General features: G+C 45.2%; 2 protein-coding genes across 2 annotated transcripts; both read right to left on the reverse strand.

Moving 5' to 3' along the window:
- Nucleotides 1–11,491: 11,491 nt before the first annotated feature.
- Nucleotides 11,492–15,652, reverse strand: LOC124648824 (probable methyltransferase PMT7). Its single transcript, XM_047188521.1, has 7 exons — nt 15,481–15,652; nt 14,654–15,071; nt 14,107–14,396; nt 13,465–13,848; nt 12,999–13,245; nt 12,785–12,923; nt 11,492–12,007 (listed from the first exon to the last, which is right to left on the reverse strand). The coding sequence occupies exons 1-7, from the start codon at nt 15,650–15,652 to the stop codon at nt 11,849–11,851; spliced, it is 1,809 nt and encodes a 602-aa protein (XP_047044477.1). The 3' UTR covers nt 11,492–11,848.
- Nucleotides 15,653–16,175: 523 nt separating this feature from the next.
- LOC124706707 (conserved oligomeric Golgi complex subunit 5-like) lies at nt 16,176–20,683 on the reverse strand. The gene is made up of 3 exons (XM_047238378.1): nt 19,602–20,683; nt 18,402–18,875; nt 16,176–17,282 (listed from the first exon to the last, which is right to left on the reverse strand). Exons 1-3 carry the CDS (start codon nt 20,661–20,663, stop codon nt 16,368–16,370), a joined length of 2,451 nt encoding a protein of 816 aa, XP_047094334.1. The 5' UTR covers nt 20,664–20,683; the 3' UTR covers nt 16,176–16,367.
- Nucleotides 20,684–22,298: the final 1,615 nt, after the last annotated feature.

A 22,298-nucleotide genomic window follows, 5' to 3' on the forward strand; every position in this document is an offset into this window, starting at 1 on the left:
TAGTCGCCTTTTTCATATCCTTGACCACACATCCACCATCGCACTAGGCACTGTCATCTATTTCCAGGGCTGGTTTTACAGGTCTTGTGGCAGTGAGGCCCACGCGAGGTGTTGGTGGCGCCATCCTCATCTTTTTTTCTTTTTTCTTTCTCTAGCTTCTCTCCTCATGTATCCTCCCTCGGCCTCCTCTCGATAGAAATGCCCACATATGTCCGTCAAGTCCATGGATTGAACGGTAGTGCGGTAGAATCAATTGTGCATGTGTTTTTGGACATTTCAGGATGAATTAATTATGAAATGTAGTTATGCATACTAACTACTCGTATTTCAGATCGGTGTTACTATAGATTTTGTATCATGTTTGTTTCAAGCGTTGAAATTATTTTCTCAGATAAATTCAAAATCTAAAAAATGATAACAATTCATCTTTCGAGGGGAATTTTTATCTCCTACGCATAGTTATTAGGACAGTAATCAGAGTTCAGATACGAAGTTCCCCCCTGTTGATCAAGACTATTGCACCAATTGCACATCAATAGCTGGGGCTCAAAATCGCAAGACCGAACTTGAACATACACATCAATATGGAAAGCGGCCGCACATACATAAGATACTGTGCCTTGATACCATGCACGATATACAACATCTAAGGGAATATTTTAAGACTGAATTAAGCTGCAGCTAGCCTCCGTATATTAATCGGCCTGTGCGTGTATAATCTGCATATATGTGTAACCGGCTAACCGCGGGCGCGCCGGCCCTTCAGTCGCAGCACAGCTCGCAAAGCCAGCAGCAACAGAGCGCGGCGATGCTGAAGAAAAAAAGAGAAGAACACCACTGTGAGTACGCCGAAGCAAGATTGCAATAAAACCACGTCGAGCAGCATAGATACGATACGTACCATCCTTCGATGAAGCTGGTCTCCCCACGCTTGGTCCTGCGGCGCCGTGGTCCGCAACAGCATTTCCTCTTGCTGCCGCCGGCTGCTTGTTGCTGCGTGTCCACGGTCGGGTAGCCTGTATAGCAATTGTTCAGGTGAAAGAAAACATGTTAGAGACGAGATCTCTGTTATAACTCACTCAAGAACCAGTGCTGCCTTCGTCATGGAGGTCGATCAAAGACACTTTTCAGATGGATAGATGGGTAGAAGATGAGATCTCTGTTATCACCTGGAGGAGGCTGCAGCTGCTGGGTGTTATTCTCCATATCGGTTGATCGTCAACCGATCTAGGGCTTGTAGTAGACAGTAGTTCGTCCGAGCTGTACATGCATTGGTAGACTAGTCATGTCCGTATATATATGTGCAGAGGCAACAAGCAGCTCCGTAGATCGTGATACCTTCCTGCCTATCGATCCCAATGCTAAAAGCAGGAAGAAAGTAAGAGATGCTTGATTTGCTGGCTTGTTCAAACACATCGTGTTCGATCAGTCCTCTCTGTTCCTTTACTCTTTTTGACAATGCGCCAGAGTACGTATGTTCATTATGTGGGTTCGCCGACGGAGAACTTCAGGGGATCCGTGGCATCGGGAGCCACCGGCCATGTCATGTGCAGGCTTCAGAGGATGCGTGATAATAAAAAGCCACTCTGATCTCCTGGCTCCTGGCTTAGGCTAGCAGTCAAGCCACCGCCAAGGAGGAGGGAATAAGTTCCCGGCTCTGACGTTGCACGCTCTCTGATTTCTTCGATCCTTGTCCATGGCATCATGTTCTCTTCTTCATGATCTTAAAAAGGCTAGCTAGTGAGCTGCTGTGTTCTGTTGAAACTTTTAATCCCGACATTCTTGTTCACTTGTCAATGTCGACATGCACGTTCGTGGGTGGCGAGCATAACTTTTTTCTGTGAGGAAAAGTTGGAAGCCAAGCACGTTTGATATATTCCAAAGACCAAACACTACTCGCGCCATGTCATGGTTTCTTTCACTTGAACAATTACTATACAGTTCCCTTTGCAATGATTTTTTTTTTTTGTTTCTTTAACCAATTATTTCATTCACAGCTCAATTTCATTTCCACAAGACCACAAAATACTTCACAGCACAAGGAGTATATCAACAATAAATAGTTTCATTCATAACATGCACAATGTAGGGAGTGATGTTTTGGCTCCTGGGTACATATGCTCCCTTTAGTTTGAACTGCGATTTTGATACATTTTGAAATGTTAAAAAATTTCAAACGAAAAATTCATGTGTACATCTTCACATGCTAAGTGCGACCAAAGTCTTTCCATGAAAAATTAACTTGTAGTTTGAGCTGTGTAAAAAAGACAAAATTTAGTGATGAAAATCAGGCTTTTTGGGAGACTTATTTTTTCTTTTTTAGACCGATCACAAAAAATATCGGTTTTTCGTGAAACTGCACGAACGCACATAGATTGTCGAGATGTACGTGCGAAATTTTTTTTTAAATTTTTTTAACAATTAGAAATATATTTTTTAGGTGGAGGGAGCATATGCACCCAAGAGCCGAATTGAATTTCCGCCACAATGTAGCCCTTTCATAATATGGACAAATACAATGTCATCTCCACAACAAAAACAATACCTCACTGAATTAAGTTCACAATTTTAAAGGAAATCAGTACTTTGGATTCAACCATAAGCTACAATACTAACCCACTACAGAATTAAAGTTGCTGACCACAAAGATGCAATATCAACACTTCGGACTTATGCACGGTCTCCGAAGCTCGGTGCGAGATTTTCATCGCTGTGAGAGTATAAATGCAAAGGAAGCTAAATTAAATGAATCTCAGTGAATGAAGTCTAAATTTTGAATTTATAAAAAGCACATATATTTTCATGGTTAAATAACATGTGATGTGCTCCCAAGACCCTTGGACGACCCCTTCAAGGACGAGGTCATCCAATGCTTGGATTGCAGCATATTTTATCATTCGCCTGGTCGTTGCTTCTTGCTTTTTTGTACTGGGTCACTGAAATATAAAATCATCACCGGTGTGACATTTCAGTCATACTATACAAAACATTCTTAACTAAAAATGGGTCCTATGCAGTACACCAAAACGTTATAGCAGCGGAGGGGAGGAAAACGTGTATACCTGCAATGTTTTCCTTGTCTAAACATAAGTGAGAAACTTATTTAGTTTACATATAACCGATTATATAAATTCTGATATGTTTCATATGAATAGATTTAATCACCTCAAACAATGGTGATATAAACTTAGCAAGGATAGAGATGCAGAGGCACAAAACTTCATTGAGCTCATAGAAATGTCAAATCATGTGAAGCTCTTCTTTCTCAAAGCCGAGCTCCACCATTATGGATGTGTTGCATTTGTTGATAGGCTCCTTTTGTGAAATGACACCGAAATAGGTTGTTGTTTCTAAATAATTGAGATAAGAAGTCAAGTATAAGTTAAGAGATGAAACTGGAAAGAAAAACAGAACAGAGAGATGATTATATCTAGAATTTTTATTTAGTCCATTTAGCAAGGCCCAAAATAAAAGAGAACTACTCAATGTTTTGATACCTCCAAAAAACCATGCTTAGAGAAGGATCATTTTGTAATGTCACCAATGAAGGAGTACCAATGGAATTATTATTTGTGTATTGTGTCACTTGAAAGTGCATGGAGCCCCCACGTGCGGTTATGGTAATTAATGATAACCCCTATGGACTAACGTTTGCATTGGGTTATATTTGTAGGTTTTTCATAGGCAATGGTTGAACCATATGTTGGCTTCAAGGTTTCAAGAAGAAGAATATCATGTCTTGAATAAGAAGATTGAGTGGGCTCTCATGTGTATCTTCAAGATCAACGAGATGAAGAACGAAAAAATGTTATGTAAGTTTAAGATGAACTATCTCGAAGTGGTCATATGCTTGAAGTTTGCCATCCACATGGTGATCATTGATATGTGAAGATGTGCCGAAGAGGAAGCTCTTCCATAGTGTATTATTGGGAGCAATCCGTAAAACTTCATCAAGCAAGCACAATCAAGAAAAGGCGTTCCAAATTGAAACACTCAAGATCTTCATCATCTAGCTCAAGTAGAATGTGCAAGGTTAAGATTTCTTGTTGACAGAATTTCTTTTCTGCCGGTCTTGTGGTTTAGTTGGGAGACCGATTTATAGGATATATGGCCGTACTATCAAGAGTACTCTCGAGTGAGTAACTTGATCATATATTCAAAGAGATCTCAAACCCTTGCATGTTTGGCATCATATTCTTGATTGTTATTTGGATCTTATCCATGTGGTGATTGAGAGCTTGTGCGTATTATCATGACAAGCTCTAGTTCAACGAAAACGGATTTTGTATGAAAAACTTGTTGCGTTTTCGATGTTGGAGATTTTACCGGTTATCTTTTATAGATAGGTTAAACCTTTCTTAATTTGGTTTTATCTTCATGTGTTGGACTATGATGTTTATTTATATGATCTTGTATAACTCATTGTGGTGATTCCAACGAGTTCAAGATCGTCAAATTCGGAATCCGGATGTAAAAGGTATGGCTTTTTTAGTTGGTGTTATCCGTTTGACAAGACTTGTCTAGTGGCCATGCCTAGGGGCCGAGGCAGGATAAATAAATAAATAAAAATTCGAAATGGGGGAAATATTGCCCCAGCTTCTGCATCCAAGGGATACACACGGCTTTTTTATTAGATTATTCACAACACCTTACAAGAGCAATACAAAAGATCAAACTCGAACCCACCTCGCTAAACCTACAGAGGGATGAAGGGGGTGACAATTCACCAACTCAAATCAACCAAAAACCAAATGCCTTCCCAGGTCGCCCAATAGCAGATGAGAAGCACATCCAGTCAAGCAGACTCTCAGCATACGCCAACGCACACACCATAGAAGTTGCTACCGCCGTCTTCCTCGACTCCATCTTCAAGAGAGATCATCGCATTGACCATGGCAGGTCTGCCATCGATGCCGCCACGGCGCCAGACGACTCCACCATCCTGCGCGAGTCCATCACACTACACCCGTCCCGAGACACCACTGCACCATGCCGCGGCAACTCGACGACGCTGACACAGCAAAAGCACACCGCTCCAGCTGAGCACCACCGCCATCCGTTGTCCGCTCCAAAAACGATGCCCCCAACAAGGAGAACGGTGTTGCGCCGCCATCGTCCGTTCCGGGAGACCCGGGTCTAGGGTTTCCCCTGGAGCAGCCCAGGCGAAGAACACAGAATGCAGAGACAATGCCTTCAACAAGGTAACGACGAAAAACGTCGCCATCATCCGCCATGACCGAAGTCCAGGCCGGCTTTCACCGGCAGCTGCGCCTCGCCATCAGGAGCTAGGCGACGGATCGCGAGATCCGCAACGGCTAGCCACACAACTAGCCGATCTCCTTCGGCGAGAGAGAAGACCACCACCACGGTGCCACGGTCAGCGGCACCAGATGCCCGCCACCTGCCACCAGGTCGACGCCATCCCCGCCATCCAGGGCCGCCGCCCTTGGTGCCGTGGTCCCAGACCTTGAGGAGGAGCAGTAAGAGATCCGTCCCCATCACCTCCTCCCATCACCTCCTGCCCGGCGATGCCGAGGCAAGGAAGGAAGGAGAGGACCGCGCCGCAAGGTCGGGGCTGCGCCGCCGCCCCCATCCCTGCCCGCCCGACAAGGCCGCGGCGAGGAAGTGAGGAGAAAACGTGCCACCAGACCAGGGCCACGCCGCCGCCGCCATCACCGCCCGCCCGACGAGAGGGCCGCGCTGCTATCTTCCTCCAAGTGCTAGGGCCATCCCCCTAGTGCGGAGGCGATCCTCCATCCGCCGCACCAGGGGACCTCGCGAGGAACCCCGCCGCCCCCGCCACCGGCCGCGCCAGGCTTCACCGGCGGCGGTCTCAGGGGACGACAAGGAGGGGAGGGGGAGGGGAAGTCGGCGGCGGTGGCGGCTAGGGTTTCCGCCCCGAGTCACCCTGGAGGGGGACGACCCGAGCGGTAGGTGAGTCCCGTAACTCACTGGCATCAGATAAATAAATAAATAAATAAATAATGTCACCGTAGTAGGTATGCATGCATAGTCGATCAAAATAGTGACATTGTTATAGAGCTAGCAACAAGTAATAAATATGGCATGGTTCAAAGCAGAGCATCCACAACATACTTGGTATAATCTAAAGATAAGCATAGTTAAAAACGAGCTTGATATAATCAAAAGAATGAAACAAAATAATCACAAGAACAATAGCAAGCATCAAATAAACAAATAACAACAAGACATGGATTGCAGAGCTAACAACAAGTAACAAACCTGCTATGAATCATAACAGAGCACACATAACAAGCCTAACATGTCCATTACAAATAACAACAAGACAAGGATTTTTATATTGGAATTGGCGGGAGGTCGGAGTCATCATCCTTCGGTCCGAGCGGTTCGAGGATGACAACACTGCCTTCGGATTAACGCTCCATGGGGATTATAGAAAAGAGACCACAATTTAGTTTTCTCACTCACCATCGGGATTATCCTCCGCTGCAACATCAACATGGTTGTTGAGACAAAAAAAAAAAAAAAAAACTGCAACTCATGCTATTTTGAAAAAACGGAAGACCGTGCTCTGCATCAGCTTGTACTGCCATATTTGTTAGAACATAATCATTCAGGGTTTACATGTCTCAAGATCACTAAAGGTTGCTCCAAAGATCAACCCCTGGAAAAGCGAAAACATGGAGGATGAAAGCTCCATGCATCCTGAAGGCGATTACAGCACCAGGCCGGTTAAAAATATTCCCTAAAACCATTTTCATACGGTTGCACTCATACTTCATGTAGCCCTAATGAAGGCTTGTCAAATGACCATATGACATAACTACATCTGTCTTCTCAAGACAACTATCAGCGACGATCCCCGCGGAGAGAGAAACAGAAGTGTTCAATGACGTGACATTACGCAAGTGCACACGCGCTGAAGTTCCCTGAATACGTCGAGTCGACAGGAAATAAACACAAAATTATACGTATCACCAACTTTGACCAAAATCTACACCGCAGCTAAAGCTTTAAACACGACGAAACCATCTTCACAAATTATCAATGGCCTGTCCTCGGCCTTCAGTCGCAGCACAGCTCCCAGAGCCAGCAGCAGCATAGCGTAGCGATGCTGAGATCAAACAAGAAACATCCGAAGGAACTAATCAGTCAATGACGAATTACTACACAATCAATATAATGTACTGTAAGAGCAATCGATGTGCAGTAAGCGCACGCTGCACGCACCATCCTTCGATGAAACTCGTCTCGCCCCGTCTGGTCGTCGTCTCCGGACGTCGCAAGAATCCTTTCTTCTTCATCTTGTTGCCTGCACCATGCTCCTTCTCCGAATGATCAAGCGCCGTCGGGTAGCCTACAGTAACGAAGAGAAATGTGTTGGCAACACCAACTAATTGCGAGTTTTCATTTCTGTGAATCAATCGTTCACCTGGCGGAGGCGGTGGGTTGTTTATGCTCCGCTCCATCAGAACTACTGAGTACTGATCGAGAGGTGCAATGCGAACCCCTCTTGGAAATAAATTGCGCCAAGTGATGCAATCTAGCGAGCTATTTATATTAGCTAGATTGATTGATTTACCTCAAAAAATATGAGCTAGCTTGGACTCATGGAATACATTCTTCAGTGGCTTTCCAGACGTCTTCTAGGAGATTGCTGCAGTGCACGGAAATACGGAATAAATGTGATGTGTGTATATTCGGCAAAGTAGCTTCGAAAGCTCTATGTCTGAATTGAAAATTATACGGCTGGCAGCCCCTTAGCTCCACTTCTTATTTGACAATTAGTATGTGAATTTCAAGTTGGGTCGACAGAAATGCTCTCCTTTGGACTTTTAAATTTTTTTTTTAAATGTAGTGGTGTCCAATGCTGACCCTACTAGTGGTGTGTCTTCACAAATAGATCAGGTAGCGGCTGCAGTAGCAAAACACCAAAATTGATGTATACTCTGAAAATACGACCGCCGCTGGCGCCGCCGGGCCAAGGACCCTCGGGGCGTGGCGGCGGCGGGGGCCTCTCCTCGCTGACGTGGGGGACGGCGGACGGGCTCTCCCCTCCTCGACGCACGCGGCGGCGGCCGGCGCGGATGGTGATGGGCGGCAGCGGCTCTTGCGCTGCGGTCTTCCCCCTCCCCTCCCGTAGGCTTCCACCCGCGGCACACCGGCAGGGGCTGGTGGTGGGCGGCGGCCAGGCCCTCGGTCTGTGCCATGCCCTCCCCCCCCCCCCGCCTCTCGTCCGTGCGTGGAGGCGATCTCGGGCTTCTTCCGCGTCACGAGGGCCCCCGGGGCAGCAGCCTTGGGTTCGACGTAGGAGGTGGCTCTCTTCTACGCCGGAGAGGGTCGGCCTGCGGTTGGTGGTGGTGGATCTTTTGATCTATCACGCTAAGGGAGGTTCAAGTCTTCGCGCTCTTGAGAGACTTGCTTGGTGTTCCGGGCTTCACAGCAGCGGTATGAAAGTGGAGGCGACAACACATGTGAAGTGCAGAGTCCTACCTTTCAGGGTGAAAACCCAAGGTCTGGCCTTAACTGGTTGTGCGTGACAATGGTCTTGGTGGGGGCATTGTTTTGATAGCGGGGACTATCTTCAGGGTGAAAACCTAAGATCTTTGATCGGGCGACGACGGTGTTTGAGCACTGTTCCCTTCTTGGAGGCGTCGTTTTTTGGAGAGTAATTCAGGTGTTGTCTTGGCAGTGGATGTATTGTTGTTGTTAGGCCCGAGATACTGTAGCGGAACTTTTGTTTCTTAGTTTTCTTTTGCTTTTTTGGCTGTGTGCATCCGTGTGCCATTAGGGTGGTACGTTGTTGCAGAAGCTGGGTGTAATTGGTATCTTATTGATATTAATATATTCTCTTTATCGAAAAAAATTACTACCTTGTAGGCTTGAACTAGTATGTAAGTCTTCTAGATAATTGTAAAATTAAGTCAGCATCATGAGGGTCACACAGACCATCTTGTACACCCGACGGAACATGCCATTCAGGATAGTTGGCCGGCATCTGATTCCTCCTTTTGACAACTAACTACTTTTTCACAAATGTGCATGTGAGACGCAGCTGAAGCAGCCCGTCGGCGCGCATAGAATTCACAAGCCGGAGGCGGCGCCGTGAACTCATGAGAAGCAGTTGGTATCCTGTTGCTGTTGTGTGGCCATGCGTTTGGCGAAGATATAGCTACGGGTTACTGCGCTTTCAAGATCTGCCGCCCCGACAAGATAAGATCATGTGAGACGATAGATAAGTGAAAATTGTCAACCGGTGGTAGAATCTGTCCGTGCTGCTACCACTTTTACCGACTGGGTAAGATCGCGCTGGTTGGTTGATCGTGCTCCTGGAATGATAAAAAAAATAACATAAAAAGCGTGGTAAAGGCGCGCGAGATCTAAGCCGATTCTCTGCTTCACCATTGCATTTGACAAAGCAGACGAAAGAAGTCCAAATAACCCCCCTAAGTATTGGGTTTGGGACACTAAACCCCCTCAAGTTTAGATTGGAGCACTTGACCCCCCTAAGTATCAAATACCAGTTAAATTACCCCCTGAGACTGCTGATGGCTGTTTTGGTAGCTGTTTTTGGTCCACGTAGACAAGTGGTTTTAGCCACGGTGGAGATTAGCGGTTAATTTGTCGCGACTGTTCTTCCTCGCAGGCGCCAATGTTCGAGGTCAAAGGCGGCCATGGCGATTTCCCCGCATCCCGTACATCCGCATCCCGTACATATGCATCCCGTACATACAGTCTCCCCTTGAGCTCTCGATACCACTGCTGCGCTTGAGTGCGATTGCGGGAGATCGACGGGGTCGCGGCTGACGGAGGTGACGGCGGAAACTCGTGTGTATTGCCGTAGATCGGAGGCAGAGAGGGCAGCGGCGAACTCCGTGGAGACGCGCTCGTCCAGTTCTGGTTCGTCGGGAACTTCTTGCTGCTACCCGTGCAGACCTACCGCGCATTCAGGCTGAAGCCGGCCTCTCAGTCTCGCGCCGAGTTGAGGGAGCAGCAGCCGTCACCTGGGCTCGGGGACGCGGTCAAGCTGCTCGTGATGTACCTGTACCTCAACTGCTGCGTTGTTGTTTGAAGGAATTCTAGTGAGGAATGTAGTCTCTTCTGATAGCCAGGTTGGATCGTTGGATTCTGGAGTCCCCTGATACAGAGGCCTATGTACGAGTGCTCCTGATGATGTTGCTTCAGGTATATGTTGCTTAAAATGAATTTGGTCATATGCTTATGTGCTTAAAATTCTGTTCATTTTCTGTGATGATTTTTCAGTCAAGGATCACTTATGCTTATTGTGGTCATGTGCAACTCACTAAAGAATTTTTTTGAGTAAACCATGAAGAAAATTGGATGATCGGGTTGGACAGAAAAAGGTGCATCTTATGGTATATCCCCACAATTGTATACACATTTTCACATAATTTCAGATAAAATTCTCCTCCAATTTCATTGCATTGTCAACAGTACAAATTAAAATTTACATACATTTATCAGCTGCTAGAAATTATCAGCAAATTGTTGCCTGAATATTCACTGTTATTCACTACAGCTTCAGCAGCAGCTTTTGCACCATCGATGTGCACTCAAAACCAGATGCCCAGCCCGCGGTCGGACGGCCGGCAGCGGGAGAGGTACTGGCGTTGCCCAAGGACCCCGCCTGCACTAGATTGAGCAGGCGCATCATCTCCACGTGACCTCGCCTTGCAGTTCGTGACCTTGCCTGCACCCGAGTCTGCAAGTTTTCCTTGCAGCCCGTGATCTTGCTGCCGATGAGCAAGCGCTGGACATCACCACGAAGCAGCTGGGGTGGTGATCAATCGAGGCTCAGAGCGACGGCGGCGGTGGCTACGAGCTACAGCGCGACGAGTTACAGAGGGTTGCCTAGCTCACGGCGACGCTGCCGCCAACGCCGACGAGGGAGGGGAAAGTTCAACTGCCCGCGGATTTCTAATTGTTAACCCATCCACGTGGCCTTTGACCACTGCCACGTCAACAAAACCGCCTACAAAACTGCCAAATCCAGTGTGAGGGGGCTAATTGCCTGGTATTTCATAGTTAGGGGGGTTATGTGACCCAGTTAATAGTTAGGGGGGTTCTTCGTCCCAAATCCAATACTTAAGGGGGTTATGTAGACTTCTTTCCAAAGCAGACACGTGCTGCTGTAGCGCTCGGTGGATCAATTGACAAGCACGGCAATTCGATCTGTCGATTCCCCGGCTTGTTTCCGCTGTTTTAGGACAACTTTCACCGAGGATTCAGAGATGGAAATAGCTACGCCGGTGTAATGGCCTCGGGGCAACGCCATAGCCACTCTGAGAAGAGCTACTATCCGAGCCAAACCAACGACCATTCCTCTCTATACGTTCCAAACATGGGCAGTATTCCCTTCGTTTTGAAATAATTTGTTGCTATATTTCTCTAAATACGGATGTACCTACACATCAAAATGCACGTAGCACGTGTCAAAAGGAAGTGCTTGATTCAGAATCACCTGATCCGCAATAGAGTGCCGGCACAACACGAAATAACTATGCCTCGTCATTCATTGCATAAGTGTAGCTCAAGATTTGTCAGAAACCCTAAACTAGTTTACAAAGTTAGTAAATTACAGAACAAACCACAACAGTCATTGGTAAAACTACACAAATCGAACTGTTATCTTGCCTCTTTACACCTACCAAATCGTCCTTAAAAAGAAAAGAAAAAATCTTCTGCTTTTTCAGTAACGTGGTGGTCTCACCTAGAAAGAGTTGGTGATGAAATATTGTGTAACATCTCAAAACTTTTGTAGTACACCCGAAAGTCTTCATTATGTTGTGTCAGCAAGATAAGGGGTGGGGAAATATAGGACTAAATCTCGGTGCACAAGCAACCCTTAAATGATGGCCCAGAATTTCTTCCTACAGATCAAAACCTGCTCAGGCCTGTTTTCCTCATTTTCCAATGTGTGAGTGGTGACATCCCATAGGAACTTTGGTGCGAGATCACTGATTCTTGAGAGGGTGGTATTCTCATCTCTGATAATCATAAAACCCTGGATGTCCAAAATTGTTACCAAGAAAGAGTCGGTTATTCTCAATTAACTTGATTTATATCACTACACTATCATATTTTATCTCTTGTCCTTGTGAAGGACAGAAGATAATCCCACACACAAATATCTCTAAATGGCGATAAAGTTGGCTTGCACTGTATATACTACATTTAGCTACAACTAGCAAATTATTAGGTTGAGAAACAGGCTGATTACACCGCATATTATCTCATTGTCCTTCATTTATCACACGAACACTTATGATAGTATTTTAATCAGTGTGTCCTTCAATGAACCTTCTTAAGGCATGTTGCATCATTTGGAAGGAAATTTAAATCAAGTAGAAAAATATATATTAAAAGTTATTAAACAAAAATCATGTGGATCCAAAAATTCAAGGAGCAGTTTTCACTAGAAAAATGATGTGCTTCTTAAGGAAATTTTCTATTATATTTATCTACAACGATATACTAGATTGCTATGCCCAAAATATGAGATGATTGAAGCTACTCCCTCTGATCCAAATTAGTTGACGCAAATTCACTGAATCTAGACAGATTTTAGACAACATTTTGCCTAAATCTGTGTCAATTACTAGATTATGCTTAGGGATCTATTGCGACACGAACATGTCATAAACTTCACTCTTCCAAAAATTAAATCCCTTGGTTCTGGTTAAAATAAGGGTAAACAATACTGACCAAACACTAGCAATATAGATATGATATGCAACGAATAAAAATATTTAAATCAAATAGCTTATACGTGAATATTTACCTGTGGACGAATGATGCGATCTATTTCTAGTAGGATATCTTCCAATGAGCAACCTTCTACACGCCCTTGATAATGAGAAAAGAGGTGGAAGGCATGTAGCAAATCATATGTCCTAGGATATGTTGAGAATGGCTGACACCTGCAGCATGGATGGGTTTTAGATTCATCTAAACAAGGAAATGAATGTCTACTTTTCCAGAAGAAAAATACTAACCAGTCATGATAAGAACCAATTAACCCCCGATCATAGATAACAGGCAGTGTGTTGATCGTTGTATGGGGTACTACATTCATAATCCAGACAGGATCAGTGCTTAGTGCCATAGCAAATCCACCATAATTAGCATTCATGTCCATGATGTTCCTTATGTTAGTCTTTTCAACCCCAAGAAGTGACCAGTACTTGCGAACCTGGTCCCGCCAGAACTGGTTATTATTCTCAAACTTCTCTGGAGTTACTCCTAGAAAACATATTCCAGAAAATAGATTATTTTATATAAATGTGCTACACAATCAAGCCAAAGATCAAACTTGATTTACCTAAGATTATTTGTAAAAGTTGAATTAAAAATGGCATGTCATAGTTGTGAATTCGACCTAGTTGCAGTGTCACATGCCAATAACACTAAACAAAAACATAGTTATTCTTTCTCTTTTGTAAGCAATGGAAATGGACTGACCTATTCTCTCCAAACTCCTCGAATAAAATAATAGGCGGTCAGGTCTGGGAGGCAGTTTCTGCAATTTTGATTGATCCGTGTTCAACCGAACACAGTTCATTAATGGGGATTTCCATGATGGCAAAGAACTGTCATCGGGGTTGCAGATATTCAGGAGCTTCATGTCAGCATTTTTCTGTCGGCAGGATTCATCATCAGGTTTGATCCATATAGCTGTCTGAACATGCTTAGCAATAAGCTTCCAACACATAGCGGTGGTGATATTAATTAGCTTCTCCCAGATAATAGGGAAATCTTTGTCTTTTCTATAAGCTGGTGGAGCCGAGTATACAAAATATCCATTAGGTCGCAAAAGACGATCAACCTCTTTGAGCAATATTCCATCTGGAAAAAGAAAGAGTTACTATTTGAATGATGTGTTCTAAAGTAGAAATGTATAAACAAAAGATCATCATCAGAAGGGACCTTTTTTATCTAAAACAAACAATGAAAGAGCACATGTTTGCATGCCAAATAAACTTTAAGAAAGACATGTTACAGTAAACTGCACACATATGAGAACAGAATATATAACTAACTAGCTGTTCCCACATAAGATACAACTAAACACATCATAAACATTTAACAGAGTGTGAATCTCACCATTTTCATGCCAGTCAACACGACATCGGGAGCAATGTACCATTTCAAATGAATTTCCAGGATAGGGTAATTGCTTTGTGGCTAACACGGAGATCATTGCGCCAATCCCACGTTCTAATGCAAACTGGATTTGATTCTCATGGCCATCTTTCGGGGCAAATGACATAGTATGAATGTCTAGGGCAAGAAGATAAGCAGAAAAGCTGGCAACACCACATCCAACATCTAAGACTTGAACTACTCCTGCCGAGCTGAGATCACCGGTACTATTTGTCGTCATATTTCCTAGCCTGCATTAATCCATCTCAAAAGTTACCTCATGGCAAAATCTTTCTTACAAAGATAAAAGAGGATGGCAACATGAAACCGCTACTATTTGGTATTTATGCATCAAGTAGGATATTTGCTAAAGATGACAAACATAAGATCGAAGTTGATAATGCTTAGCATTTAGGCATCACACTGAACTATTACTCTACAGGATATTACAAGCATTCTGCCACCTAAGTATGAATTTTTTTGATCTAGGCAAGCAATTCAAAGTTACCTCTCTATGTATTCTGATGCGCCATGCTTGAAGTGAGTACCGCCTCCCGGAAACCACCAAAGCTTGCCACTCTCATGCACCCAATTCTGCCCCCCTTTCACCTCAGAAAGGCGTGAATGGTTCACATTGCTACGCCACACATAGTCCCGGCTCGTTGGCCATCTTATCGGTACCTTGTAGTCATTCGGCGGCGGCACCAAACAGAACAAGCGCTTCTCTCGCGGGGGGCAGATATGTTCAAGATCCTCGTGCCTAGATCTATCCAGGTTCTTCAAGGTGCTTACATAGGCCGCATCGTGACACGGGACATACTCGTTGTACTCCAAAGGACACACGTCGAGCCCGTGATCTGGAACCGAGATCGGCGTTGTTCGATAAGTAACGGCAACTCTGTTTGTGAACTCTGCATCATCTGCCACTGGAAATCAAACAGGTTTTAACCTCTTTGGCATGGAAACGGTTACACTAGGAGCTCAGGATATATGCGGCAAATGGTGCATTACAGCGTGATTGCAACACGGAGAAATAGAGATACAGCAAATCTGGAACCAGGATGAGCCGTTAAGGGCAGACTGATAAAGTATTGCGTATGAACTGAAAGAAACTATGCCAAGGCCCATTAAATTTGCATCTTGTCGCGGACAAGTGCAGCAATTTCGGAGGATGAATTTCTCAAGCATGGCATATGTACTAGCAACGTAGGAGCAGCTGAGGGATCCTGAATACGAAGCTTAAAGCCGCCGCGCTAATTGCAGAGAACTGAACTAGTAATTGCGATCGAGCAGCGGATCGGAAAGAGGGGGGCGTGAATGGGAGCAGACTGGTACCTTGGGGATTGGAGGAATCGGGCGACCGGGAGCCGGATGGGGGCAATACGACCGCGGGGGAGGCGGAGGACTGGAAGAGGGTGCCGGCGTAGAAGGAGGCGGCGACGAGGGCGACGCCCAGCAGGAGCAGCTCCACCGACCGCGGCTCCGGCGGCGACCACCACCGCCCCATATTGTGCTGCTTCTCACTCCTCGTTTCCCCCAGTGTCAAGGCGATCCCTTGCTTGGAGGTGTCTTCCAAGTCCCTCCTTCCTTTCTCTATTTATTTTTTCATTAAATCCATGTGTTAAAGGGAGTAAATTACATAAAGCTACTACCACATTTGAGACAACAGTGGTAATTTTTCACATAAATACCACTTTTAAAACATGTCGTAACAGATTGCACAAAATGTTTGTTCATCACGTTTCTGGACAGCTTAATTGGGAAGAAAACTTGGAAAATGAACAGCTGTATATCATCAAATTCCGTATGCCAGCTTGGAGAAGTTCACTAGAACGTAGGAAATAAATAAATACGGAATACAATTTAGTCTCGGGGCTCTGGCTTAATTTGGAAAAGAACAACTTTCAATGTCATAAACACAGCTGGATTTCTCTCTCAAAACTGTAAAGCTGGATGTGGTTGCAGGTTCTGCTCACATATAGACTCTCCGGAGTCTCAGGGTGTTGTTGTCCAGTGACGTACAATGATCAAACATATCAGAACATGACAATAGATACGGGGGAACACAGTCTGTACTTCCAACAATTTTGTGTGTGAAAAGAAATACAAATGCTATTTCACGAGTATAGAATCTATGCCGAGGCTCAGCCGATCTCTCCACAATCAATGGCTACAGGATATTGTGATACAACTATACGATGCGCTGCTGAATCGAACACATGTCAGGGTGTGGCCTGTGACAATGCAGATCCAATCTGACACATGAGAGGGTACACTGGACTGAACTCCTTGTCTCCACGAGACCGGACCTTCATCTCGTAGTCGTCCAGGGTTGCCTTCACACCCTTCCAGATCTGATCCTCGCCTTGTGAATCAAGCCACAGAGAGTACTGCAGGGGCGTCAGCTTGTTTCGCTGTAAAGGCGATTGTAGGTCATCCGGTCCTCGAGAATATAAGTGGTGCAGGATCACACTGGGTGGCAAGTCCTGAAGGAGTGGAGAGTTCTCAAGCTGAGATGTCTCCAGGAATAGGACAGGGCGGAATGCACGCAACGCCCGGTATGGCGGACCCAGCTGCTCCACTGGAAACAGATTCTGGCCAACAGCCAGCTCCAACTCGGCCATGTCCCTAGCCATTCTCAACTTCCCTGCTTCAGAGAGTGGCCTAACAAGAGAAGCATGTCTTATGAAGAATATAAGGATCCTCGAGGCCATCCTTCTGACCATTATGGTACATATGGTCTCTGAACGGGAGGCTGACGATGGCAGAAGCTTTGACAGGAACTCGCTTCGGAAGTGGATGGCACACTTCTGAAGCTCCTCCATGTAAGCCGATGCATTGTTATCCATCCCCCCATCCATTCCATGAGCTCCAAAGTCTTGCTCGTGCATTTGAAGGATGCAGGACTCCAGACGATCGAGCATTGCTTGGAATAGGGAGGTTACCGAATCACAAGCGACACCGTATATTACCCCAAGAGATGGCGAAAGGACTTCAGAAGCAACATTTGGGAGTGTTGACAAGATGCTTGAAATGCGTGTGTGAACCTCATGGAGGTGTAGACACAGAGCAAAGTTTTTTAATTGAGCTGGAGTCACTGTGCCAGTAACTTGACGAGCTTCAGGACCAGTAGAGATCTACATTTGAAGCAAAATGTGTCAGCAAAAGCATGCAATACTAGAAGCAATGACAAGACATCAACATATGTTAGATGTGCACTGCACAAGAATGTGAACACATACAAGCAAGCACAGTAAGACTTATAAATTAGAAAAGGATGAAAAAACTGAAACTAAAGGCTGTCATATGACAGCACCAACAGATGTAAGACACAGCAATTATAAGCTCAGATAATGCATGCCATTTTTACTTCCCTGGGAAGGCATAATGCTCCAACCTTTCTGTACGAAAAGATTGTAAGACAGCTGAAACTACTGAATAGGAATGCACATGAAGACAGGATACATGCAGCAGAGTATTTTTCTCATGATTTCTCTTGTTTTCTGTACTCTATTTACCTCTATTACTTGCAACACTCAATATGCATGTAACAGAACAAGAAACTCAGTTAACAAAACCAACATAAAAGCACTATTTTTCTGGATGCTACCAGGTGCCGCAAGTCCTGCCATAACCCCAGGGATGACTAATTTACTCAGCTGACCCCAGCAATCACAGATCTGACTAAAACCTGTATATGCTTGATTTTTCCGACTAGTGTAAGCAGGAGTATTCAAGTCCACAAGATGAGAAGAATAAAAGGCACCTCCAATTTACTGAATAGTGAACACCAGGAGCAGTGTCTACTAATAAAGGTTGGAATGGGAGGTGATTGATTAGGTTCGGACTCAAGTGAGAAGAGTGAACAATCAACCCATTCAAGACAAGGATCTAGCAGATGCAGCTATAACCGTCTTAGAGAACAATGATTTTCTGCTTCTGGACATACAGACACCACAACATAACATGTTTCAACCTAATTGGGAGAGATTAAGATCAACGGATGTTTAAAGCTGAAGTTCAATGCTCAAACCTTCTACAGGGGGGCCTAGTCAAGCTTGAGAAAATTCAATGATGTGGAACAGTTAAGACGATAGCAAAAAACAAACATAGACAAGCTATAATCACATTGTCAGAAACTTAAAATTAACGCCACCTAGCATGAGGAACACTTGCTAAACTTTGATGGATAAACTGAGAAACCAGAAACTATCCAGAAAGTTGTAACAAATAACTTCGTAGAACATAGTGAGTACCTGATATTCAGCCCTTTGTGCTAAAAGAAGCAAGATCTTCCCGATTTCACGTAGAACAAGAAGCAGTAAATGCCCGTGAGTTCTCACAACTTCAATTTCCTCTTGGATTCGAGATATTAACCTTGATATTTGATCCTTTGAAGGTATGCTTCCCCGGTTTGACATAGGAAATATGCTATTGATATAATCAGAAAGGCGACTCTGACTGAGAGCCAAAAATGCGTTCTGGAATATCCCAATAGCTGCAACCATGTGATCTTTTCCCTCAAGAGTAAGTGCTGGAAGGGTACCCTTTACATCGGTATCTCTTGAAATCCTCTCAAGAAGGTTCTCAATCATGGAGAAGAGTCTCGGATATCCAAGAGTAAATACTTCCTTGACAAAGCTTGATGCAGTAAATACCGATTTCAGCTGGCTTGCAAAGGCCTTAACAATGGCATCCCATACTCTCTCCGTCAATAGAGGCTCACCTTCCTGCAAAAGGAATTTTTTTAGTAATGATTCAAGCTAATCGAATTAATAATTAATCAGGACAGAGCAGAACGGTATCAAGACTCAAGATGTGCATGTAAACGCCATACTTTGGAAACAAGGGGAACATAGTAAATAGATCCAACTATCATTGCAGGTCTAAAAAATTGCTAAGAGCAATGAGATGGAAAAGTTCAGAACCTCATTGCAAATAATAACATGGAACATTCCACTTATATTCTGAAGTACAGGGAGCCATGATTAAGGATGATGCCAGAAGATACTATGCATTTACCAGTGAAATATCAAAGCCAGGCATCATGAATAGATGGTTTAACTGACATTTTATATCTGATCCGAGGATACACTAGGCTTAGCTCTAGTGGTAGTGGAAACTACTACACAATAATAGTATCATCAGTTTCCATCAACGTTTCGATATGCGGATTACAGTATAATCCCCACCCACAAAACTAAACTCTAATTAACATAGAAATTGCAAAACCATCGAGACATGAATATATACTTCTTCTTTTTTCTATGCCTACCTTTTCATTTTTGTAACTCTTTGACTTTCTGTATATCTCATAATTTACACATGATGATCATACTGCCAACTAATTCATGCTACACAGAATATGGTGAACATTAGCATCAACTATAATACATCATCCCAAGTCTAAATTGGCATTTCAAATCAAAAGTCATTATTATAAGACCATGCCTCACCTGCCAAACCTCCTCGAGGAAGAGCATTTGCGTGAAGGGCACACGCTTCTTGGTGAGCACGGTCTGCAGCTGCCATGCAGCGGTGACTGCCCTGTGCAGGTCCTCCATGCACTGCCTCATCCTTTCCCAGAGTGCATCCGCCGCCCTCTTGCTGCCACCAAGCTGCGGCGTGCCACTTCTCTGCACGCCTCCAGGGCCACCTCCGCCACCAGCCATCGATATTGCCTTCATGTCCAGTGCCACAGTCACGCTCTTGGCCCCTGCTGCCTTGCATTTCCCCACGAGCCCCTCGACTGCTGGCTTCAGCTCCCCGAGGTTGTAGTACACCTGCAGGCCGCACCAGACGTCGTTCTGGTTGGACTCGGCGATGCCACGGTCGATGACGGCGCTGGCCTCCGATCGGAGCTTGGAGGCGGCAGCGTCAACCTTCCGCATCTCCTCGTCGACGGCATTGATGCCGGAGAGGTTCTTCTCGTCGTAGAGGAGGCGGATCTCGCGGTGGAGCTCGGCCTGGCGCGCGAGGTCGGGGGCGGGGGAGGAGGCGAGGAGGCGCGTGGAGAGGCGGACGAGGCGGTGGGAGTGGAGGAGGAGGTCGGCGGTGGCGAGCAGGCTGGAGAGGGAGGAGGAGGAGAGCGCGAGGTGGGAGCGCGGCGCGGAGAGGTGGGAGGAGAGCAGGGAGAGGTGGGAGAAGAGGAGGCGGAGGTTGGAGGGGAGGGTTGAGAGGGAGGCGTTGGCGGAGCGGAGGGAGAGGAGGTGGGAGAGGAGCAGCGGGTGGCGGCGGAGCACCTCGGCGCGGAGGTGGCGGCGGAGGAGGCGGATGGCCTCCTGCAGCTGCTCGGCGCGGGAGGCGGCGAGGCCGGAGGAGAGCGCGGCGGAGGAGAAGTCGGAGGGGGAGAAGGACGGGGAGAGGAAGGCGGAGAGGACGGGGTCGGACGCGAAGGCGTCGAGCGGGGAGGCGGGGTCGGGGGAGCTGGGGGAAGGCGGCGAGGCGAAGGAGCTGCCGGTGAGGAGGTCCCTGGAGGTCGGCGAGAGGAGGAGGCGCGGCGTGGCTGGGGCGGCCATTGCGGTGGCCGGCGGCGAGGCGGGTGGTGGATCTGGGGAGGGGAGAGATCCGGAAGACTCACCACTCAGTAGGCGTCATTTTGTCGTTAGAAGATCAAGAAATTTGGCTAATTTCATGAAAAAAAATACCCTTTTTCATCCAATTTCGTTAAAAAATTAATTGACTTTTAGCATAAATTTTAGCACTGCGTTATACAGTGACTTCTGTTCGAGAGAATTTGTCTATATGGAATTATGTGCAACATAGTTGCTCCTGCACCTTATATGGTGCTGTCGGCATGTCAACTATATGTCCCCGCAAAAAAAAACCCCGCAAAAAAAACTATATGATCATCGATTTCTACTTAAGAAAAAAAATCATGGCATGAAAAAAAATTATGTGTAATTTAATATTTTAAGACACTACTCACTAAACTCTATTTTACTATATCTTCAATTTGTCTGCTGAAACAGAAAAAAAGAACGAATAGTTCTGCCATCACATCATAAGAAAACATAACGATATCCGGTTAATTCAAAAAGAAAATTGAAAACTCGTGGAAGTGAACGTTGCCTAACACAAAGTTTTGACACAATAGCCTACTTGTCACTTGTGCATTGCAAGTAATGAGACATTGCACAACTATGATTGTTAGTTTTCTTCATATATGTGGGAGTTGGTAAATGTTGGGCTTGGTACCTCACCACTGATGGTGTGGTCTAGATGCAAACTATAAGCCAACGTTCTTGAGATGAAAACGACAAAAGTAACCTAATCTCGAAAAGTCAGCATAAAGTAGTCTTATTCTAAAATTAATTCACGAAATAACCAACAGATATATGCTCTTAAGCAACACACCACTCTTAAGCATGGCGTCATCACCAAGGGAGCCATACTCTCAAGCATGGTGTCGCCACCAAGGGAGTCATATGCTCTTAAGCATGGGGTCACCACCAACGGAGCCATGCTCTAAAGCATGGTTGTCACGCTCAAGGGAGTCATGCTCCGTCTAGCGTAGCAAAGTAGGAAATTTCCAAATTGTTGTCAACCTCTATGTTGTAGTTGGTTTGTTGTCCATATCATATTTTGAATTACCAACCATGAAAAAATGGATTTTGGAGGTGCCCAAGACCTCCAAAGTGAGGCCCAAAACCACTTATAACATCTCCTTACATACAAGGGATTCAACACTATTTACATGCCCTAACATAACTCTATTATTCTAATCGAAAGACGGTATTGGTTACTTGAAAAAGGGATAGATAGTTTGTTCAACATTTTGTTTGCTCTCTATTCTATGGGTTTGGTTTAGGATCCACCATGCCAGTATCTTTTGTCTGTGTTCCCCTCTTGTTCCAATGTTTAGGTTCGCCTTGTTTTCTCTTTCTCGCAATGTGGTTTGTTGGCCTATGCTAGTTGTGTGTGAGAGTGCATGTGTTGTGTTATGGAGATGGTGTGGATCCTAGTTTATCTATGGAGCTTGCAGTGATGGGTTGGAACGTCAGAGGGGCTAAGCGGCGTGGTCTCTAGCTTTAATTTGCTGACAAAGCATGTAATGTGGTTTGCCTCCAAGAAACAAAAATTACAGTCATGACTAAAGAGTTGGTTGTTGAATTGTTAGGTCCAAGATTTGGTGACAATTTTATTTTCTTGCC

Source organism: Lolium rigidum, chromosome 4, assembly GCF_022539505.1.
Source record: "Lolium rigidum isolate FL_2022 chromosome 4, APGP_CSIRO_Lrig_0.1, whole genome shotgun sequence".
Taxonomy (NCBI): Eukaryota; Viridiplantae; Streptophyta; class Magnoliopsida; order Poales; family Poaceae; genus Lolium; species Lolium rigidum.